This window comes from Sminthopsis crassicaudata, chromosome 3 (genome assembly GCF_048593235.1).
Source record: "Sminthopsis crassicaudata isolate SCR6 chromosome 3, ASM4859323v1, whole genome shotgun sequence".
Lineage (NCBI taxonomy): Eukaryota > Metazoa > Chordata > Mammalia > Dasyuromorphia > Dasyuridae > Sminthopsis > Sminthopsis crassicaudata.
In genome coordinates this window covers 415,794,451-415,818,583 of record NC_133619.1, presented here as the reverse complement: position 1 = coordinate 415,818,583, position 24,133 = coordinate 415,794,451, and the positions used below count along the sequence as shown (strand labels likewise).

Here is a 24,133-nt window from a genome sequence, read left to right as displayed (position 1 = left end):
TGCAAGTGAATCCTATGCTCCAGCCAATTGTCCGATTCCCATGCATGCATACCCTTTTCCTTCCTCTGGACATTAGATTTTTACTATTTTTAATGCCTAAATGCCTTTCCTTTTCCATCTCTTTTTTTTTTAAACTATGCACTTCTCCAAGGTCAGTTCAAATGCCATTTTAAGAACAACTATTTTACTTATCCTTTTCAATTAAACCATTATTGTTACTTCCTATTGATTCCCACTGCGTAGGCAGAACACCCTCCCTTATGACAACAAAGTACAATTGTTCAAAATAGAATAACATTTTGATCATCTATCACAATATATGCCTCATTCCATACTTTTAATGGATATTTTCTGTCTGGAGAGTCATTTATTAGAGTCATTGAATACCAGGATTGGGATTTGGGAGTGATCTCTGTGACACTCTAATGTGCCCTTTTATTTGAGGCTCTGGGATATTAAATGACTTGCCTAGGATCCTATAGGTGCTAGGCATGGGAGCCAGAGGCAACATTTTGACTCTAGAGCCCTTGATCTTTTCATTGTTGTTTTCTTTTACGTTATTGTATCAATCTGTTGGTTTTTTTCACTTCATGCTGAATCAGTTCCTGGAAATCTTCCCAAGTTGTTCCATATCCTTCATTTCCATGTCAATCTTTCAGATTACCCAGAACAGAAGTAATCATCTTTTCCTTCTGTGTTATTAAAGTACTTAGTTTGTGACACCATTTTATTTTTCTTATGTACTGCCTTTTACAGTGATTATTTTGTGTAGTCTATTAGGTAGTGAACTCTTTGTGGGAATAGTATAGCAATCACTCAGTAAAGTTTTATTAAGCACATAATAACCTGCCAGGACCTAGACATATAAATTTTTTTTTAAAAAGATCAGATGCTTTCAGGAAAAGAAAATCTGGAAATACAGAAGAACATTGTGCGTGGTAACAGCAATATTTATGATGACCAACTGTGAATAATTTAGCTATTCTCAGCAATGTAGTAATCCAGAACAATTCTGAAGGATCTATGATGAAAAATGCTCTCCATTTTAGAGAAAGAACTGATTGAATTTGAATGCATATTACAGTCTTACGGTGCTTTTTTTTACCTTATTTTCTATTTTTTTTGGTCAGTTTTCTTTTACAACATGACTAATATGGAAATATGTTCTTGTATTAGTGTATAATCTTTATTAAATTGTTTGCCTTCTCAATGAGGGGGGGAGAGAGGGAAAGAGGGCAGGAGAGAATTTAAAAGACTCACACAATACTTGCCCTCAAGGTACTTAACTTTCTACTATAGTAATATAGTATTATAAATTTAGTGAATGATTTATTTTGCCCATTACATTTTAAATTGGAATGGTGTTGAACACTTAGGTCATAGTAAGTCAAACAGTACTATAGTCTGCTATTTGAAAGCATTTGAAGAAAATGCTTTATTAATGAATGTTACTAGCTAACCTTATATCTCTTGTGAGCAATCAAATAACCATTTATGAATCGCTACGTGCTGGGGTTGTAAAGAAGACAAAAATACAATTACTGATCTCAAGGATTCATATTCCAATGGGAAAGACAACATACAAACAACTGTGACCAGGGTTCTGTGTGTGTATGTGTTCATGTGTGAAATCAGTAGAGGATGTTGTTGTATGAATTATGAGAATTGAGTTGAAAAAAGTTTTATTGGAATCTTTCTAAAGTAAATGGATCTAGACTTCACATTAAAAGCTCAAGGACAAATAAAAAGATCAGTAAAGCTGTACCTGGAATGAGGCTGCCAGTAATAACCATGAAAACCAAACTATTAAAAGTATTTGAAATAATCTGCATTTGTGACAAAAAAATTTTTGAAGTACTTTTGTGGTTTCTGTTTGGATTGTATTTACCTTGGATTTGTAAGCCTGTTCTATATAAAAATTGAAATATATTTAACTGTTTTGGCTAAAATTCTGATAATTGTGGAAAATGTGACTTAGTGTGGAATACATGCATTTTAAAAGATGGGGGAAATTGCTTGAGGGCTTGTTTTAAAAAAATCTGTTTTGACATTTTTGGTATATCTTCTCACCACCTGCCATCCCCTTAAATAAAGTCAGGTACTCCAAATAACATTGTTTTGTCCAACTTTATGTCATTATTATGTTTGGACCTTTTGTGGGTTTATGATCTCACGGATGGCTCTGTTCTTTTGAGATTCTCTCCAGCAATGCGTGCCCAATGTGTGACTCTTGCCCTAAACATTAGATGTCACAGTGGTTAGAGTGCTGGACCTCCACACAGGAAGAAATGAATTCTAAACCAGTTTTAGATACTAGATGTATGACCTGGGTACTTTTGCCTCAGTTTCCTCATCTGTAAAATAGAAATAATAATAGTATCTGCTTCCCAGGCTTGTTATGAGGTATATATTTTTACCTCAAATGAGGTAAAAATTGCAAAGTACTTTTATCATAGGGCTTGACATTGTTAAATGCTTTGGTGATAATGATGATGATGGTGATGGTGGTGGTGGTGGTGGTGGTGGTGATTGTAAAAGTGCTTATCACAGTGCCTGGTACATAGTAGATGCTTAATAAATGCTTTCTTTTTTCCCCTTCCCTTCTTCCTATAGGTCCTTCATATGAGGTCTACTGAGTGTATTGGGAGCCTTTCACTAGAACTCTTAACCTAGACACAGTTGACAATATATTAGAAGCAAACTCTTATGTGAGTAGCATATGAGATAGGATGTATAGTGGAAAGAGCCACTGATCCTCTGAAGCACAAATGAGGACTGTGATTTCAGCCAGTGTTTTTCGCCTGTGGTATCTTTAGTCCCCCTTGATCACATTGGGCATGTGCCAACTGAACCCTATTATGTTTTATTTACTGCTATATTTTCAAAGTCCTAATTGATCGGGGTTTACGCCTATTGAATTTTAGCCACGTGTGTTACAAACAAAAGCCTGGCTACATTCATTGCTGCTTAATGTTGTCAATGTCTACAGAAGATCCTGACTTTTCATTTTTGATTTTCTTTGTCTTTTTAGCCTTTGGCAGCGTGTAACCATTGCAGACACTAAGGAGACAGTAGCTGGCATTTATACTATACTTTAAATTTTACAGAATGCTTTGCAAATAGCATTTCATTTTATCCTCAGTGTCCTTATTTATAAAATAGGAATAATAATAGCATCTGTCTTCTAAGATTATTATGAGGACCAGATGAGATAATATTTGTAAAGTGCTTAGCACAGTGCTTGGCCCATAATAAACATTATAAAAATAAAAGCTATTTTCACTATTATTATCCTCCATTGCTCACAAATTCCTAGAGCCAGATTTGAATTGGATCTTCCCATCTCCTTTGTTCATGCTCTATCCCCTGCACCTCCTAGCTAAATAAGATACTACTAACCAAACATTGTTGAGTATATTTGAAGTAGCTATGGCAGGTCTTAGACCTGTGGTCTCCTGATTTTCCTCATTTCTTTGTGCAAAAATTTCCTGGGGAAGTGGAGCAAAAAGAATACTTCCTTAAAAAGAATATTGGTTTTAGAGCCAGAAGACCATGGTTCATATTTTACCTTTACTGTCCATTACTCAGGTGTCCTGAAAGAAGTAACCTAATTTTCCTGCATCTCAGTTTCTTCATCTGTAAAAATGAGGGGGTTAGAGTAGATGAACTGGGAGGTTCATTTGAGTTCTAGATCTAAGTTTTTAGAACTTCAACTCTTTGCAAAGCTCAGCTAGGACAGAAGTTTGAGAGACCTTATGTGGTGTTTAAATTAGGTTACTCTATCAATTTGTGAGCTTACACTTTAAGGGGGAAGTGTAGTAACAAACAATGGATTAAAAATAACAACTTTTAAGATCCCATTATCCTGTTTCCTCCTTAATTATTTTCCTCTCTTTGTTTCTTATCATTTGCTTTCCTATCTTATCAAGTCAAATTCCTTCCTGTAGTAATTTCTTCTAATCTACTTCTTAGTGGTAATCTCTAACATCTGATTTTTTTTCACCTTATCTTTGAAAATAACTCATCATTTTGACTCATTCGGATCTGTCTCCTCATAGAAAAAAAGGTGCTGCTATTCTTTATAGGAGGAACTGCAGACCAGATAACCTTGGACCCCAATAGGGAGTTATCCTGTTCAATTCTGAAATGTAGGGAAATTCCGGGGGTTGAGGGGTTGTGAAATAACAACTTCAGATAATAGCTTCAACACTTCAGAGAATATTGACAGGGGAAACTGATGTTCTGAAAAACAACTATTGGCTTTAAATTATTTTACATTACCCAGTTTGTGAATTTTGAAAATCAATTTTGTTTCTATAAATGCTAAAATTTTGAAATAAATGTAGGTCTTTATCCAGTGAGTCTTTAAAATAGGCCTGCTCTATCACATAACTTCTGATTTAAAAATTTTCACTGTGATGGTTTACATCTTGGAAGTTAGCAAAAACAGTAGTATTAATCTGGGTTTAATTATTTCATTTATTGCTTAGATTTAAGAAAAATGTTTAGACTTAAGAAAGGAAAAAATGTTAATACAGATTAAAGTTAAAAGTATGTGTCATGGCTAATGGAAATATGCTTTGCATGGTTGCTTGCCTTTTCAATGAGGGTGGAGGGGAAGAAGAGAGGGAGAAAATTTGAAACTCAATTTTTAAAAGATGTTAAATTATTTTTATATGTAATTTGAAAAATAAAATATTTTTAAAGTGTCATGGGCACATTTTATTTTCCTGTTTTTTCCAGCGTATTCCTAAGCCTGTCCTTCCCATTTCCAAATTGTAGAATGTATACAGTCCAAAAATAGATTGTAGTATATGCAAAGCATTGTATGTGTTGCTTTCTCAGAAACCATTGTTATATTATTTTAGTGGTTACATGGGATTTTCTTGATTATGGTATGCTTATGAGTGCTTCATTCAGTAAGACATCAGTCCTATTTAAATGGCCTAGTCTACATGACATCATATCAGATTTTCAACCCAGTTTGTTTAAAGATGGTCGTCTACTTTCCAAAGACCTATGTAATCATTTTAAACAGGGCAGATGCTTTTCTCTGAATATTTGTCATGTTCTATTTTAGAGCCTAGCTTTGATGGTTTTTATTAGTGGCATTCTAAAACAGATGTCATCTCAAAGTGAATCATCACTGAGATATTATTTTTGTGTTTTGTAGCTATTAAGGAATTGTCTTTTTCAGTAACTTAAGAGAAAGCTACAGACCTGCCTTGAATGCAAGAATCTCATAATAGATAAAATAGAACTCAATGGAATGTGGGATAGGGAGGGAACTTAGAAATCATCATATTTAATCTAACCCTTTTATTGAACAGATGAAGAAAAGTCTTTTAGGTATTGATTACCAAAGTCAGTATTCAAATTTATCTCACTTTCCACTGTACCAAGCATTTATTTTGCATCCATGTATATCAGATTCAGTGCTGGGTGCTGAAGAAAGAAAAACAAAATGTTCTTACCCTTAGGAATCATCTATTTTCTGACTGATTTCAGTTCTACTAGTAAAACATATTTAATAGGTTAATTGTGGGCAAATCACAGTGCTTCAACTGGTTCTTTTTTTAAAGAGTATTTTGTTTCCCCCCAATTACATGTCAAGACAATTTTTAGTATTCATTTTTACAAAATTTTGAATTCCATATTCTTCTCTCTTTCTTCCTCTTCTTTTTCTTCTCTCCCATATTTCTAAAATGGTAGGTAATTTGATCTAGATTACATATGTGCTGTCATGTTGAATATATTTCTATATTAGTTATAGTTGTAAAAGAAGAAATGGATCAAAAGGAAAAAAACACATGAAAAAGAAATAAAGTAAGCAAAAAATATGATTCAGTCTATATTCAGAGTTTATCAGTTTTTTTTTTAACCTGGATAGTGATAGCATTTTTTTTTCTTGAGTTCTTTGTATTTGCCTTGCTGAGAAGAGCAGAGTCATTCATAGTTGATCATCACACAGTGTTACTGATGCTGTGTACAATGTTGTCCTGGTTCTGCTCATATCAATTTGTACAAGCTTTCCATGTTTTTCTGAAATCTGCCTATTCATTTCTTATTGCACAATAGTATTCCATTACATGCATATACCACAGCTTAGTTAGCTACTCCTCAATTGATGGGTATCACTTCAGTTTTCAATATTTTACCTCCACAAAAAGGGCTGCTATAAATATTTTTGCACATGTAGGTCTTTTCTCCCCCCTTTTTAAAATCTCTTTGGGATATAGACCTAATAGGTCTGAATCAAAGGGGACGCAAAGTTGTTGTCCTTTGGGCATAGTTCCAATATGTTCTCCAGAATGGTTAGATCAATTCACAATTCACCAATGGTGCATTAGTATCCCAATTTTCCCACATCCTCTCCAATAATTATCATTTTCCTTTTTTGTCATATCAGCCAATCTGATAGGTGTGAGGTGCTACCTCAGATTGTTTTAGTTTGCATTTCTCTGATCAAAAGTGATTTAGAGCATATTCATATGCTCTTCATAGAGCACTTCATAGATGACTGATTTCTTTTTCTGAAAACTGTCTGTTCATATCTTTTGACCATTTATCAATTGGTGAACAGGCTTATAGTCTTATAAATTCAGTTCTCTATATATTTGAGAAATGGTCGTCTTTATCAGAGACACTTGCTGTAAAGATTGTTTTTCAACTTTCTGCTTTCTTTCTAATATTGGTTGCATTGGTTTTGTTTGTGCAGAAGCCTTTTAATTTAATATAATTAAAATGATCAATTTTACGTTTTGTAATGTTATCTATCTCTTGTTTGGTCATGAACTTGTAATCCTCTTAACTTCTTTTTTAAGAATTTGGATGCTATCCCACTTGGTACATATATGATTAGTAGTGATATTATTACTTTTTCTATATCAGGGCTTCTTAAATTTTTCCTACTTTTCCTTTAAACCCAAGAAATTTCTATGTGATCCTTGGTATATAGGTATATAAAATAGGTATAGAAACCAAACATTTACTGATAATAAACCATAATTTGCAACTTCCCTGAATTCATTTATAAGATTCTATATAGGATCAAGAACCACAGTTCAAGAAGCTGGGTACCTTTTACAGGACCTATTTTCCTTTCTTATCTCTTTTAATTAGATGTATTTTTGTTTTTGCTTTATTTGAGATCAGGATTGCTTCCTCCTCTTCTTCCTCCTTTTTCTCCTCCTCCTCCTTTCTTCTTCTTTCTCCTCTTCCTCCTCCTTCTTTATTCTTCTTTTTTCTTCCTCCTCCTCCTATTGTTGTCCTTATCTCCCTCCTCATCCCCCATCTTCCTCTTCCTTCCCCTCCTCCTTCCTTTCATCTTCCTTCCTCCCCTTCTCCTCTTCCTCCCCCTTTTCCTTCTCCCCCTCTCCTCCTCCCTTTCCTTATAGAGGTATAAAATAAATTTGAAGGAATGATATTTTAAAGACATAAATAAGGAACAAGAAAAGAGTACACTGGGTAAAGAAGAAAAGAAGAGGTAGGATAGGGTAAATTATTTCACATGAAGAGTCATGAAAAATATATTACAGTACAGAGGAAAATGGGTGGGTGAGCAATAGACCAACAAGTTTCATCTTCATATGTAAATAGTTCAGCTCCATTGAATCCCTTATGCATTCTCCCCCACCCCCATTTTAGGTTTCTCTTGGGGCTTGATGTTAGAAATTGATATTTTTTTTTTGTTGTTGTTGTTCAATTCTGGTCTTCTCATTATGAAAGTTTAAAATCTTTTTATTTCATGGAATGATCCGCTTTCTTCTTAAAATATTTTGATTAATTTCATCAGGCAGGTGATTCTTAGTAGTTCTAACTTTGCCTTCCAGAATATTACGTTCCATGCCCTCTGATTTTAGCCACCATTCTGGCTCCTGAAAATAGAACTATCCCAAATAGTTCATCGAGATTATGGAAATTAGGGGGAGATGAGGGGATTTCCATATTGAGGAATTCCCTACATTAAGGAAATTATAGGCCAACTCTTCTATTCCTCAGAAAAAAGTATGTTGAAAAAGTTTTACTTTTAAAAAAAAAAAAGATTATATTTTAATTACATGATTATATGACCTTAATCCTTGCTGTTGCCACATTTTGAAAAGGAAATAATGATGGGATTCTTTTCTTTTTTTTACTAATATGTGGCCATATTCTTTTACTTGATATCCTTAATCAATTTCACAATAATGCAAGTTAAAGGAAAACTCAAGTTTCATAGAAATAATGCTACTATTTCAGTGTGGAATCAACTAATGTTGAAACCATGTTTTGTAGCCTTTTGGGTAAGGTTTACTTGTAATGTATATAAACACATTATTATTTTTGCAAAGCCAAATTGTTTGCTAATGGACAAAGGATATGAAGAGAAATCTCAAATCAGCTTCCACTTATAGAGAGAAGCCACTAACTTTTAAAGCAAACATGTAACTTTTGGACAATGCTAATTGTTAGGAAGTTTTCCCTTACTCTGACCTAAAATCTGTTTCTCTGCAACTTTGTGTTTTATGACTTTTAAATATTTTCATTGCAGAAAAAAAGCCAAAGCCTTTTAAAACAATAGCAACTATTTAAACAAACTCTTCAGCATTTCTTGCCCTAAACATGAAGAACCTCATAGACTCATGCCCCTAAAGGTAGATAAATGGCTTTTTATAAAAATCTCATAGCATACATTTTTCCAGTTGCTATTTATTCTGAAAGAATAGCCTAATTTTGTTCCATATCTTTTTTCACTCCAACATTTGGATTGTTAGGAATGTTCTCCAGTAAGTACTCTAGCTATAAGTAGATGACGGTATAATGGGAAAAACATGAATATAATGTGTTTGTATTAACATGTTATGAGAAGATAGTAAAGCCTTCTAGCACAGAAATAATAGGCAACATTCCCAAGTTTTAGCTGAAATGTGACAGGGTGAGGAAGTGAGAGCATAGACAAAAGTAGGCAACAAATTAAATAGACTTCAGGGCTTGGAATCAGGAAGTTATGAGTTCAAATCCATTCTCTGACACTAGCTTTGTGACCCTGGGCAAATCATTTACCCTGTTTGCATCAGTTTTGCTCATCTGTGAAATTAGAATAATAATAGTATCTACTTTCCAGGGTAATTGAAATGATTTCAAATGAAATAATAACTGTAAAATACTTAGCACAGTACTTGGCACATGTTAAGCATTATATAAAAGCAATTATTATTGTTGTTGTTATTCCAGTTTAACTATGATGGTGTACATCAGGTAGGCAAAAATGTGCTAAGCTAAGAATATAAGGCAGATAAAGATGTAGTTGTTTTCCACAACTGTATTTTTTGAAATTTGAGTCACCGTTCCTTTACCACATAGGAAACAGAACAAGGTTAATTGAGTGAAGTTATTGTCTAGAATGATAGAACTTGGAGAGTTTGAGCCCTAGCCCTGGTTCACTGTGCCAGATGTTGTCCCCCCCCCCAAAAAAAAAAAAAAAACACTAGTATAATAATCCTCAATCACAATAAGTAATATTCTCTCTCTTTCCCTCTCTCCTTCCTACTCTCTCTCCTTCCTTCCCTCTCTTTCCTCTCTCTCTTTCCTTCTTTCTCTCTCTTTCCCTTTCTTTCTGTCTCCGTCTTTCTGTCTTTGTCTTCATCTCTCTTTCTCTATTTCTCTCTGTCTCTGTCTCCATCTCTCTCTCCCTTCTTTCTTCTCTCCCTTCTTCTCTATCTCCTTCCCTCCCCCCTCCCTCCCTCCCTCTTTCCTTCCTTCTTTCTCTCCTCTCTCTCTCCTTTCTCTCTCTCTCTCTCTCTCTCTCTCTCTCTCTCTCTCTCTCTCTCCATATATATATATATATATATGTACACATACACACACATATATTATGTAATATTCATGTTCTTCCCATATATGAGAGAGTAAATTTTGACCAGGGGCTTTCTTGATCCTCAGGTGCCTAAGAAGGTCTGCCACTATAATACATTACCTCAATATTTGGATAGGGCTTATTCTGAAATTTCAATTTAGAAAGGATTTATCCAGTTTTTCTTCTTTTCTGTTTGGGAATCATCAGATTTTTAGAATGTGGATCACAACAAAACCCAGAAGGTTGAAGAGACAGATTAGCAGAGGACCTCCTTGAGAATGAGGTTTTTTTTTAAAGCTGATTTTGAAAAGATGCTTTATAATGAGCAGATCTTTAGTTCTACTATATAAGTTCAAATGCTCTTTTTTGGGATGTTTCAGTTGAGAATTTTAAAATTAGTTGTTTTTTTCTTTAAAAAGAAGAAACAAGTGATCGAAAAAGAATCTCATGGTAAGCAAATCTTTCATGAGTATTTGTTAGCAAAGACATACTAGATAAAAATTGTGCTGATGGTTTTCTAAATTTGGGAAAGGATTCCTGAGGTTGGTTCTTGTCAGTAGGAATGAAGTTATGTTCCTGGAGATGGCAAGTGAATCAGAAGAGTAGGGGTTCTTCAGAACTTGTTCAAGAGTGTGATTCCTCACTGTGTGACACAGTAGATAGAGCACTTGACTTGGAACCAGGACTATATGAGTTTGAATACTGTCTCAAAACATTTACTAGCTGTGTCAGTTAACCAAGTCAGTTAACCTTCCTCTGCTTCAATTTCCTCACCTGTAATCTGGAGGTACCTCTCTAAAAGTTGTGTGCCCTGAGATAACATGTAAAGTAGTATCTAAATGCTGTTCTCCATCATCCTCAACCTCATTCTCCTCCTCATCATCATCATCATCTTCATCCTCATCATCAATCATCATCAGGAGAAAGATTAAGGAACTCAAATGTTTGGAAGAAATGAAGTGAAGTTAGACAGGGATGTAACAAAGTAGACAAAGCCCTGGACTTAAAGTCAGGAAAATTTGAGATTAAATCCTGCCTCAAATATTTACCATCTGTATGATCCTGGGCAAGTTATATAACATCTGTCAGCCTCAGTTTCTTCATCTGTGAAGTGGAGAGAGTAATAGTGCCTGTGTCACAGGGCCTTGGGGGAAATCAAATGAGACAACATAAGTAAAGCTTGTGCTTTATATTATGAATAAATTTAGATAAATATAAAAATTTGTTGCATAATAGATGTAGATGATATTGAAGATGGTGATTAATTATATGGATTTTACTAGATTTGAGGTATCTGAAAATCATTTGTGTTTTGGAGTTGAGTGAAGGTGAAGTCAGTATGAAAGGCTGAGACAGAACATGAAATTTAGTTTTGGAAGAGGAGAGACACAATGAGACTCTTCTTTGTTCACGAGTACCCCAAGTCTTTGTAGAGATTAACATTCTAAACAAAAATAAAAGAGAACATAAATACCTGCAAGACAATTTTGAAACATGCAACCCAGCATGCTGGTATGTTAAAAAGTAACAGATGAGTCCCAAATCCAGCTCCCGAGACCTAGAAATGATAGATACAGCTGTCTAAAAGCATATGGCCAACTTGCTTTTGCTTCAGAAAGTCTTCCTCCAAATGAGTAGCTTCCTGAGCAGCTCTGGGTCTGTAGGGAAGCTGATGAAAAGGCAGCACTTTAACTTAAGGCCATTCCCTATACTTAGAGCCCAACTAGAGGACCAGCAGGACATTTTGTGTGCCTTTATGTGGTCAGAGAGAAGGCACATTCGCCCTTCACATTATCTTCATTACTGTAAACCCCTCATTTTTGTGTGTGGTAAATAACAATGCTGACACATTCACAAAATAATAGGAAGCATATGGCTCGCAACTGTTTTTAACTTAAGAACTTCTCAAAAGACTTATTTAGATGCAGTCATTATATAGTGGTTTGGAAGAGTGGCATGTGGTCCCCGTTTGTAGTCTTGGCTGTCGTGATGGATAATGTGCTAATCTTTCCAAGGAAGGAGAGGACAATGGATTGGGAGGGCTCTCTGTGTTCCCTCATGCTTTGCCACATTAAAAAAAGTTTTTTTTTTTTTCTATTTTCATTGCCACTTTTTCAAAGACCCTTTAGATGAACATCTTTCCTTGCCATTTTTAAGGTCAGTCATAACATTGTACCCTTTTTGCTGTTGGTACTTTTCTTAAGAAGACATTAAGAAGAAAAAGAGATCTAATAAACAACCTTAGAAATAATTAAGAGAGATGTTTTTATATTATACCTATTAATGCAAGATTGTTCTGAGAGTTAAAAAAATGGAGGAAGAAAGGAATTTCATTAAAAGATATATTTTGTTGAGAGCTCATTTCTAAGTGTTGGGAAAAATGATACTTATTTAACTTTTATCTTTCCTGCTGCTCTAAGATGATTATGATGAAATATATTCATAGTTTTACAAGCATAAAAATAGTAATAAAGAGACTTAAGTATAGTTCTTTGGAGAGAACTAGTCTTCTTTTTAATATTTTAGGCTTCTTTATGATTATCTGTTGAATAATGAAAACCTATGATGTGTACCATAATATCATTCCTGAGCTAGGAATTGACCTTGGTCCCTTGTAGTTATGGTACACTTGAGTAGACTGTTTTATCCTAGCAACTGACAGAGGCATTTTTTAGTCCTTAAGTTACAGGGAACTGACTGCTTTTTTGTGTGCATTGTAGTTCTTTTTAGGTGAATTAAAATATCCTACCATTTGGGTATACAAAATATTCATATGCAATGGCCTCAGGGTATAACTTAAAAAGTGTATTAAAGGAATATTACTATATTAAATAATTTTATGATGTCACTAAACCCAAAATATAAAACTTGAATACATTAGTGTTTTCTCTCTAGCTTTTGATATCTATTATAGAATGGGGAAAAAACAACCACTTGTGTGTTGTGTGACTTGTGCTTTGTGTAAGTTTTTTTTTAAAAAAGATTAATATTTTAAAAGATTATTTCCTCCCTTGGACATCTGAATTCTATGTAAATATTTTCTTTGCCAGTTTAATTTCCTTGCTAATCAATTAAGACAAATTCTGAATTCCCAGTCTTCAATTCTGGCTGGTGGGATGCCTTAGATTGTAATACTCAGATGTCACTAATACAATCTGTGGTAGACTTAAGAGCAGTATGGTGGGGAAGATTTAGCTAGAGGACAATGAGAAATTTGGTCAAGTTTTGATTGAGATATAGAGAATGGGGCAAGAACCAGGATGGGATGACATTGTGACTCGAGCTTCCTGTTTCACCAGCTCTACTTCTTATAAGGGAAGGGGTTGAACCAGTTTCAGGATAAAAACTACAAAAGGATAAGCACTCTATTTTCCAGTCTGTGCTTGTGTCTTCACATAAAGATATGCTTTTGGGTTAATTGCCCTTCTCTCTCACCTCCCTTTAGGTTATACTTCTCTTGACTGTCTCTGTAGAGTTCTTCTGGACTAGGAGCCAGTGACCATCAGTTCTGATACTTTCTCTGACAACTAGCTTTATGACCTTTTAGAGTCTCAATATGTTCACCTGTGAAATGGGAATTCATAATACTTTTAGTAGCTACTTCACAAGGTTTCTGTGGGATTCAAATGAGATCATATGTGTATATAAAGCTTTTAAAATGCTTAATTAAGACCAGAGCTGATGGATATTTTATAGTCTTCAGGTAAAACTGAAAACCAATAAATTAAAGTACTTTTGGACCTTAAATTTAATGTGCTAGGACAATTAGCAGTGATAGCAGTTACTTATGTCATGCAAAAAGAATGTCCTTTTTTGAGGACAAAAAGACCAAAAATTTGATTAGAAAAGTCTCAAAAAAAAAAAAAAAAAAAAAGCACAATTATAATTTGTAGTTCTAATATTTGAAGAATAATTCAAAATGGGAATATAATAGATATAATCCATTAACTCACAAGACCCAGGGATATTTTGCTGTTATTAGGAAAATCCAAATTGTAGGTGATAGTCTGCTTACTACCACTGACACTGTATCAGCCCACTTTGTGGGTGGAACAGTCAGTGCCTTTGTCTTGTGATTGCAGGAATTCTGAAAAAATTCTTTCTCCCTCTAGAGATGGTCCTCACCAACTGTCAATGTATGAAGTTCCTGACATCAGAATCAGTTGCTTTAGGTTGAATAATTTCTTTGAAAATGCACCAGGAGATAACATGTAGGTAGATAGGTTCAAATCAAACTCTTTAGAGGAGAGATGGTTAGGCTGTAGCTAATCTGAAATTCTGAGTGTTTCAGTAGGCTTCATATTCAAAGTGAATTACCAATGTCATGTGAGAGCCAAAAAGCTCATGTCATATTGGGCTTAATTAAGAAAAGAATAAATAACTTTGGGGAATAAGGAAATGATGGTCCCACTGTCTTCCACCTTGGGGAGCTCCAAGTCTGGAGCGTTGTTTTATTGAATTTTGTGCATCATAGTTTTTTTGTTTTGTGGTTGGAGAGAAAGATTTTTAGTGAAATAAAACAATTGCTAGTAGCACAAGGCTCTCACCTGTTAGTAAACTTGTATCTCCAGGAAATTATGTTAGCATCCCAAAGGCAGCAGCATCACAGCTTCTTAATTTCTGATTAGTCAGTTACTGTAATAGTTGTCAGAGGAACTTAAAACCAGAATTTGGTTCTGTTTGTGCTTGTATTTCCTTCACATGGCAAAGATTTAAGGTCGTAGCCAAATAATTATATCTCTGGCTTTTGCAAACACAATTTTTAGTAGAGATATTTTAAAAACTTGCCAAACCTAGATACATTTTTTTAAGAGTTGCTCTGGAAGAGATTGATGGGTATCTGAAGAACAAAACGACTTAACCTTCTTGGGTCCCTGGAGGGACTCTGATACAGTGCTCATAAGGATCTGACTTATCTTTTGATGTTTGATTTCATGGAAAATTTATGGAAAGTATTTTGTTAGGAACAAATTTTTCTTGTGCTATTTAGCACTCATTTGAGTCAACACAAAACACAAAAATCATATGTGAGCTGTTCATTAGGAGTTTTGAAAAGTTGAGATGCTGTATTTTCTTTGATTCTTTTGCTATAGTTTAAGTGAATGAGGTTGTTTGTTGTCTCACAATAATTAGAACTAAAAAGTTCAAGGGAGTTTGCCTGATTTGGGTCCATTCACAAAATTATTGGAATTTCCTAGTCGAATTTCCCTACAACTTTTCCTTTAGTTATGACTTCATGCTTGAAGTTCCTTTACTTAGAAAACTGTTCTTTATGCAGGCTTTGGGCTACAAAGATTATCTTGTGTGATGTTATAATAGTAAGAAATCCAATGTCTGCTGCTGTATTGAAACTTGAGATCTTCCTTATTATTCCTTTAGCCTTCAGCTCATCTATTATCTGGAGAGAAAAGAATCCCATATGATGGTCTCATGATTTTTTTGATGGCACATGATCATTTCCCACAGCTTCTGTCTCTATCGTAATCTGCTTTGCACTGCAGACCAAAAACCAGATATCAGAATCATTTTGATTCATTGGCTTTTTTTCTTAAGAGATTTTGCAAACAGAAATTGGATTCAAATTTCTCCTGCTAGTCCATGATTTTATTATTATCATTTACAGGATAATGACATTTTCCTTCACTTAAATGCTGTTGTCCTTTACTTCAAATTCAGATATTTGCTCATGATAGTAATCTGCATCAATTGTCCTTAAAGGATCATTATTCTGGGACTCTATACACTCTGTTTCCAGAACACATGTTAAATAGTCTTCATCATGCCAAGGTCCAGTCTTACCAGAGTTCACCAGGATATATTTTTAAGAGGAAGTAGAAGACTTACATGGTGGTTTTTCAAGGGGACCATACTTGCATATTTCACGACTAATATTTAAGGAATGGTGATCATATAAGAACTTGAGTTATTTTCCATGAATTGGCATTCATTGAACAAGTTTGTTCTTGTGATACTGCTATATTTGATGGAATAATTGGTACTCCAAAGAAAATGTGGATTTAAAGGGCTTTTTGACATAAGATTTCAAGAACTCCACTGACTCACTAATGAATGCAAGAAAGATATATTTTACATTCTTGCAAGAATGGGTTGTTAGGTTAGTAGATACCTGTGTATCGTAATTTAGGAAGAACATGAATAAGCTGGAGATGTCCAAAGAAGATAGAGCTAGAATAGTGAAGGCTTTTTGTTTATGGATCAGTAGAAAAAAGTCAGAAACATTAGCCTAGAAAAGAGAAAATTAAGTAAGGACGTTCAAAATTCTTCTTGTTTTTGAAAAGTTGTCATGTAGAAGAAGAATTAGATTTGTTTTATTTGACCACATAGAACTGTAAATAGTGGGTGGAAATTGCAGAGGCACATTAAAGTTTGATAGCAGGAAAAGTTACATAACATTAGAGCCAAAAATGGAGAGAGTTGCTTCAGGACAGAGTGGATCAAGTAAAGATGACTAGGTTTTTTTTTGTTTTTTTTTTTTTTGTTTTTTGTTTTAGAGACAAGGGTTCTTTATCATTATAATAGAGGTCTGTCTACTCCCTCTTTCAAATTTGAAATTCTGTGACTTACTTGCAGTATATATTAGAATGGATTAATTTCTCAGATTAGCTAACAAAGGACCCAAAGTCCATTGGTAATACTTCACATAGCTAGGACTTTAAAGTTAACAGAATATTTTCTCCCATCCCTTTCGCCTTCCTCTGCCATTACCACAACTATGCAAAATAGCGAAGGTATACTTATTCCTGTATTTACAGATGAGGAATTGTTCTGGCATCACAGTTAGGGATCAGCTGGGTAAGGATATGGACTCAATATGGGATTAAGTTTCTTTGCATTGTAGAATGCTTATTCTCAAGTACAGAATCCACACAGGAATGGCAACTGGGGAAGTTGGATCAGATCTGGTAGAGAGGCAGGGACAACAATGAAGGTCATTGCATTTGTAGCTACCTGTGATGAACTTTCCCTGCATTTTAGCAGTTTTGCTTCAGGTGAATCATAAAGTGTCTACCATGTATTTAGAAAGTGGGCAATTCTATCATTAACTCCTTGATGTTACTACCTGCCATTTGGCTAATGCTAATATTAGCATGGGTAATGCTGAGAACAAATCTTTTTCTTCTTTATGACAGAATATCCCTGTTAATTTCTCTGATTGACATTAATTAACTGGAAAGTCTTGGTATTATATAGTTCTTAGCTTAGATTATTACTTATTTCTTTGTTTTTCAGAGTTTCTTGTACTTTAATAACAGGTATAGTAAATATAGCATGTCAGACTGATGTATTATATGTCATTAAAGTATGGTCACATTTTTCATCATGAATAAATATTTTTAAGAGTAAGTTCAATCCATAGAAAATTTTTAGAGTGAAAACTACCAATTAGTCATAGACTAACTGGTACTAGCTATTTAGAATTTGGAAAAAATATTTGGGTTTCTTTTCTTGGTTTGTGAAGCACTTGAAATATCCCCAGGCCTCTGTGACCCTAGGCAAGTCACTTAACCCCAATTGCCTCACCAAAAAGGGAAATTAAAAAAAAAAAAAAAAAAAGCCCCAGGTGCATTATCCATTGATAATGGATCCATGTGTAAATAACGTTGGTCCATTGTTAGTAAGTATTTAATCATTATCTTACAGTGAATCCGCTATTACTACCCGTTGGATTGGATTAAATGAATTCTAAGAATTGTTTCTTCATGCTTTTACAGCTTTGCTCTGTCAGATGAAGCATATAGATCCCTGAGGGACCAAGATAAAGACCAGTGTATTCTTATTACTGGAGAAAGTGGAGCTGGGAAAACCGGTAAGATCATTCTGAAACATTTTTTTGGTCCCCTTTCATTCTTGAAACAGTAAACAGAATGGCTGTGATAAAGGAAAAAAGATAATGGTGAAGAAGTTAAGGTTGTAGTCTGTTGATGGAGGAACATCAAACATTGCTGTCCTATTGTGAAGATCTCTTTTGTTAGCTCAGCAAATAGTCATTGGATTTTGGAATTGAATAGGACCTCAGAGGTCATCTGGTTATACAGATGGAAAAATTCTAGTCCAAAGAGCGATACTTGTCTAAGTCACATGAGTACTATTTGATAAACTGGACTTGACTTGAAGCATGGTTCTTCTGCCTCTAGGACAAATGCTCTTTTCACTATCCTAGGTTCTATGTTTGCCTCTATGATAAATTTGGGAGCTACAATTTACCTTTCTCTAGATTGAACAAATTCACGAGTAACTGAATGAATGGTTAAAAAAATCATTTCTTAAGTGTTAAGCACTGAGAATACATATAGAAATTGAGACATTCCCTTTTCTCAAGGTGCTCACATTCTAATTGGTGAAGATGACATTTAAAACAAATTTCAGCTGCAGGGAAAATGAGAAGGCCCAGAAGTTCCGAGCGCCTGAGGTGGGATGGATGACATGGCCCAGAGGTCATTCAGGTATATAGGTATTTAAGATAGGTAGGAACTGTTAGGGCAGGGCATATGCTAAGAATCTTAAGAAGCATTGACAGGGAAGAACTTGGTAACTGCATCTCATCAGAAGGAACAGAGTCCATATCATCCAAACCCAGTAAGATGTCAATAAGTTGAGGTAAAGGAGTCAGCCAAGGAGAGGGAGTGGGGAGAGCACTTAGTGCAGTAGTTGTTCTTCCTACCTCCTGATCATCTAAGATGGGTTTTGGAATGGGGTTGGAATGGTCGCCATTGTGTTGGCTCTTTCTCCCACTAGGCTGTACTTTTCAGGGTGAATATAAGTGACTAGGAAGATTACAATGGATCTAGACTATAAGGCAAATTGTTCAAAGGATGAGAACCAGCCAGAATTTAGGAGACGGCATGTTTCATTGGAAAGAGCATTTCCTAGATTGGAGAAGTCTTGAGCTTAAATCCTGTGCAGACATTCAATTCCTGTGTGACTGTGGGCAAATCATGTACAACTCTTTGAGATTTGTTTTCTTCAGCTATAAAAGTGGGAAAAATCCAGATTAAATGGCCCTTCTAACTCTTGATTTTTGACTCCATTATTCCATTATTTTAGTTAATGTTGAGATTTACCAAGTAATCCCAAAATTATGCAGTTCCAGGTTTGGTTTGCATATTTTCTCATTTTATTTTCTAAAGTTGCCTGGATTTAATATATAAACATATATTAATTCCTTCTCTCTAGAAAAAAATCTTTAAGATAAATGTGTGATTTCCCTTTGTGATGATTCTTCTGTTTCCTAGGGATTGAGCTTTTATCCTGCATGGTTTTTGCTGAGCATGTAATCTACCTTAAAAGAAACTTGGGGGCTTCTCTTGTGTTCTCTATTCAGAGCATCTCATGTGTTTGATCTTGAATGTAAAACTTAGTCTACACATGGTGCCCAGCTATACAGGAAAAGACTCAAAACAGTTGTTTTCTTCAAAACTGTCAACAGTCTTTGTTGGTGAACTTCCTTGATTGGAATGGTGTGGTGGTGGAGATGAGGAGGGGAGAAAAAAAAGAGTAGGATGTTGGGGATAAAATGGCATTTTGAAAACTTAAAATCTGTAAATTCTTGTTTTTCAGAAAAGAATCTGAGTAATCATGAGAATTTTTTGCAGCCTTAAATGAAAAGTATGCATAAAATTAAATGTTTTAAAACAGATCAATCATGTGCAACATACTTTTTAATTTGTCTCTATTTCCTTGGAGAGGCTACTTAGTTAACTATAACATTTTTCTTTTCCATTGACCCAAGGTACCCACTGAAATGAAATTTAATGGTATTACCCACTGGTATTTCATTCAATTTCTTGAGCCCAGATAAAATAGTTTTAAGGTTTGTGCTTTCCTTCCTTTTCTAGGACTTTTTCTGGCTCAGTTCACTTTTCTGGTGATACCCAACAGAGTGCAAATTTTTTTTTCTAATTCCTTTTCTCTTTACAATTAGCCAACAAACATTTATTAATCACCTACTATGTGCTAGGTATTGTGTGAAGCATGGGAAATACAACGAAAGGCAAAAGACACTACCTGCCTTTGAGGAATTCACACTGAAAATAACTGAATAATTTATATATAGGATAAATAGGAAGTAATAAGCAGGGAAGGCACTAAAATGAAGAAGGATCAGGAGAGGAACTATGAAGGTGTTAAACTATGAGTAATTGGTCTTTCTTTTCTCTTCTATTCCCTGGATAGTAGGGAAACAGAGATTGACAGACAGGGATTTTTAAAATAACAAGAACATTGAAAATCGGAGACTCTAAATATGAAGGGACCTTACTGGTCATCTGCCTCAATACGTTGCCCAGGGCATCATCAAGTTCTATAATTTTCAACAATGATCATTTTCTTCTGCTTAAATACTACCTCACTTCTTAATTAAAAAAAAAAAACAACACATACACTCACACATTTGATTATTGAGTAGCTAATTGTTACAATTTTTTTTCATATGGCAAACTCACTTGAGGCAAACAGTCCCTTTGAAACTTCTGGCTAGTGATCTTTGACCATGGAGGCAGAAGGGGAGAAAAAAAAAAGGAAAAAGGAATTAAAAAAAGGAAGGAAGGAATTAAATACTTCACTGTGTGCCAAAGGCTGGGGCTACGAATTCAAAAGCCAACATTAGTCCCTGCCCTCAGAGAGCTTAGGACCCAACACTCACAGAAAAGTGGTGACCACTTTAGTCTGAAAGTATTAAATGGTACCCTATGGATTAGGTCAGCATAGGAACAATGTTAGAATTCATTTAATCATAGTCCCAGAACTGGAGATTGGTGGGAAGTGGAGGGCAGTAAGCAAATATAGATAGAAAATAGGGAGTAAAGTGAAATTTCTGGACTGAAGTAGTGAGATAGATGAAATAGTCACCCATCAAGGTAGTAGAAGCCTCAAATCAGAATTTGAGAGATGAAAGTTTGAAAACCACTAGGACTTGGTTCAGAAATATGGGCCTTAATATAGTTGTCAAGATGGCCCTGCTGCAGGGAGTACTAATTAGAGTTGGTTAGTTTACTCTTCTGGCATATGACACTATTTCACCTACTTGAAGGTGGCTGCTGTGTTTCCCTGGAGTCTTCTTTTCTTCCAGCTAAGAAGAAAATGACCCTCTTTATTCCTTCAACCACCCTATGTATGATGTTCTTTCCAGACCCTTTTAAAAAGCTCATTATCTGCTTTGAAATGTCTTGTAACTTTTCAGTGTTCTTCATATAATCTGACCTCTAGAACTGAGCATAATGCAGATTGGGTGGAACAGTGGGATCTGGATACCACTCAGCTATTAATGCATTCACAAATCAGTTTTTTTTTTTGTTTTTTTTTTTTTTTTAAAATAAAGCTTCTCCCAATGAGTTTAGGTCCAGATGCTCTGAACTGGGACAGAAAAGATCTGTGGTTAGTTTTAGATCAGCCTCTCATTAACTATATGATTTGGGACAAATCACTTAAATCTTTTAATCCCTATTTTTCTTTTCAGTAATAGAAATGAATTGGGATTATATCATTTCTAAAGATAATGAAGTTACTTTTTTTTTTACCTTCCTCATTAAAAAAAAAAAACTAACAAAACATGTTTCCTTCTAGCTGTTACACATCTATTTTTCTAAGGTGTCAAATGATTTAACAATCTGTTCTAGAATTTTACTGAGAATTGACAGTAAACGTCCCAATCTATTATATCAGTAATCTCCCTTTTCTCCCTTTTTGATAGTTAAACTTTTCCCAGCAGAAACCTAAATTTGACATTTCTGTTAGCAGTAGTAACTGAATATTAATGGACCACTCAGATTCTCTGGGGCAGCTAGGTAATTAGAATGATGACTTTGGAGTCAGGATGATAAAGTTCTCTGGACTCTGAATCTTCTGAAGTCCCTGGACTCTGAATCTCCCAAAGTCCCCATTGGCCCTGAAAGCTTCTTGCTTATATACTCTACACTGAGTATACACCAATCATTACATCACTAGGAAACCATTATTTGTTGTAGGATTAAATCAGTGCTAAATTAGATTTAACCATTGTCTCCTCAATTCCACTTAGTTTCTTGTTTCAAGTCCTGGCCCATAACATCTCCTTGTAGGATCAGATCAATCATACTGAACTATTAAATAATTATCTAAATTAGATAATTATTGTCTCTATCCATTCCAGTGACTTAGCACTGTAAGAATCCTAACAATGACCTGAGTTCAAATTCTGTCTCAAATACGTATTAGCTTTGTAGCCCTGAATAGGTCACTTAGCCTTGCTTAGCCTCTTTTCCTCTTCTGTAAAATGGGAATTACAATAATAACACTTATGTTACAGGAATATCAAATGAGATAATAAATATTTGTAAAGTGCTTTTCATGTCTTAAGATACTATATAAATACTAGTTATTTTTATTATGTCTAGATGTTTTGGATATTTCTTTTGATTTTATCAATTAAAAACTTTCAAAATAATAAAAACAATATGACAAAACAGAAAGTTGATATACAAGAAACAGAAAGATAAGGATTCAAGTCTTACTTTTCACATATACCAGTATTGTGAATGAGTTATTTATGTGGATAACAACAATTAATCCCTTTTACATTGCAACTTTTCCCATTATGGTTCTGATTTATTTGCAAGTCAGCACAAGAAATTAAATGAAAATTTTGGAGAGTTTTGTGTATAAACTCAGAAATGCATAAAATATATGTATAGTGTTGCATAATATCAATTCGAATTTTACAATAAGGTATTGTAAACAATCCCATAAAAGAAAAAAATTCAGACTTTTTGTTTGCTATGAAGATAGGGTCAAAAAATTTTATGTGCATTTTCCAGATTGCGGGGATGCTGTGTGCCCAATCCCTATGATGTGGAAGGGATAATTGTTTAAATATGTTGATGTTTTGAACAGAAATAGGAAAATTGGAGGGAGCCACAGATTTAGGGGGTGAAGACTTTTGAATTTCTTTTTGGATATACTAAGTAATTCTGCTTTTCTTCCTCTGTTATCTACTAACATTATATTATATGTTGAAATATGTGGGACCATCTCTTCCTATGTTTAACTAAATTTTACATATCTTGTAGCCCAGAGCCTACAGCTAAAAAGTACCTTTATTTTTTCCTTTGGGCTTTGGCATTTTTTGTGCGTCCGTCTTCTTGATGATTTTATCTGATATGATATTATTTTTAAAAGTGGACTGTGCCAATTTAAAAAAATCACCAGAGAGCTTCCTCTATAACTGTATTATTTTTTTCTAATTTCTTTCCTTCTTTCTTCCTCTTGGGGATGACTCACAGTAGTAGAAAGAGAATTTCAACTTTTAGCCCTTCTCATCCTTCTTGAAACTTTTTTGTCTATGCTCTAATCATGGGCTTTTATGTGTCTTTGGTTTTTCTTTTTCTTTTTTAGGGATGGTGGTTGTGGTGGTGGTGGTGGTGGTGGTGGTAGTAGTAGTGGTGGAATCTTACTTTTATAATGTCTGGGTGTACCCAGGATTCCTTTTTTTCTTGTATATCAATTCCAAGATAACATGGCTACTTTAATATAATGGGTCACTTCTACATCATATGCTTATTTTTCCTTATTCATTATATGTAGTTTTAGTTAAATAAAATGATTTTTAAAAATCATACCTCTCTTTCCTTTTCTCTTTCCCAATCCCCCACCCCAAGGTTTCAGGCTTCTGCCATGAATCGTTTCTAATATTTTGGCCAGGCAAACATAATTTATCATCTCTAATGTATCAGGGAAACCAGCTTGTCTAATAACCTCCAGCAAGAAAACGAATATAACATATACTCAACATGTCATAGGAACAGTTTTCTTAGTGTCTTTAGTAGAATCCTTTGTGCTTGCCTTTAGACTCTAGGTTAAACTCACCTTTTTACACTGATCCTAGGTCAAAGCTGCTTGTCCTTTTTATTTTAAATTAGTCATACTCACCTTAGTCTCTAGCTAATCTTCCTTCCTTTCTTTGGAATGTTAGCAAATTGGGCAACACTTTGAAGGTTGTCTGGCTCACTGAACCCACCTATCTGCTTATCCTTTCTATCTCTTTTCATATCTCTTCAGTTTGAGTAGGGATTGCCCTAGAATGTCTTATCAGGCTTTCTTTAATTAGCTTTGTTAGATTCTAAAGTTGAAGATAATCTAAAATTTGTGTCCTGTTGAAATAGAAATATCCCCCCAAAAAACAACAACAACAACAACAACAACAACAACAAAAATTTGGGATTAAATTTTGGTGAATAAAAACATGAAAGAAATAAAGCAATTATATAAGGGAATGTATACTAAATATTTTAAAAAATCTAC

General features: G+C 34.5%; 1 protein-coding gene and 1 pseudogene across 4 annotated transcripts in view; one reads left to right on the top strand and one right to left on the bottom strand.

The window, feature by feature from the left end:
* MYO1B (myosin IB) overlaps nucleotides 1–24,133 on the top strand; it is a 204,809-nt gene that overhangs the window by 81,908 nt on the left and 98,768 nt on the right. For all 4 annotated transcript variants that reach the window (XM_074302829.1, XM_074302826.1, XM_074302825.1 and 1 more), the window contains exon 4: nucleotides 17,572–17,666. In XM_074302829.1, the coding sequence (XP_074158930.1) occupies nucleotides 17,572–17,666 (95 nt within the window). The remainder of the gene's footprint in view (nucleotides 1–17,571; nucleotides 17,667–24,133) is intronic.
* Nucleotides 14,442–16,829, bottom strand: LOC141559681 (shieldin complex subunit 2-like; annotated as a pseudogene).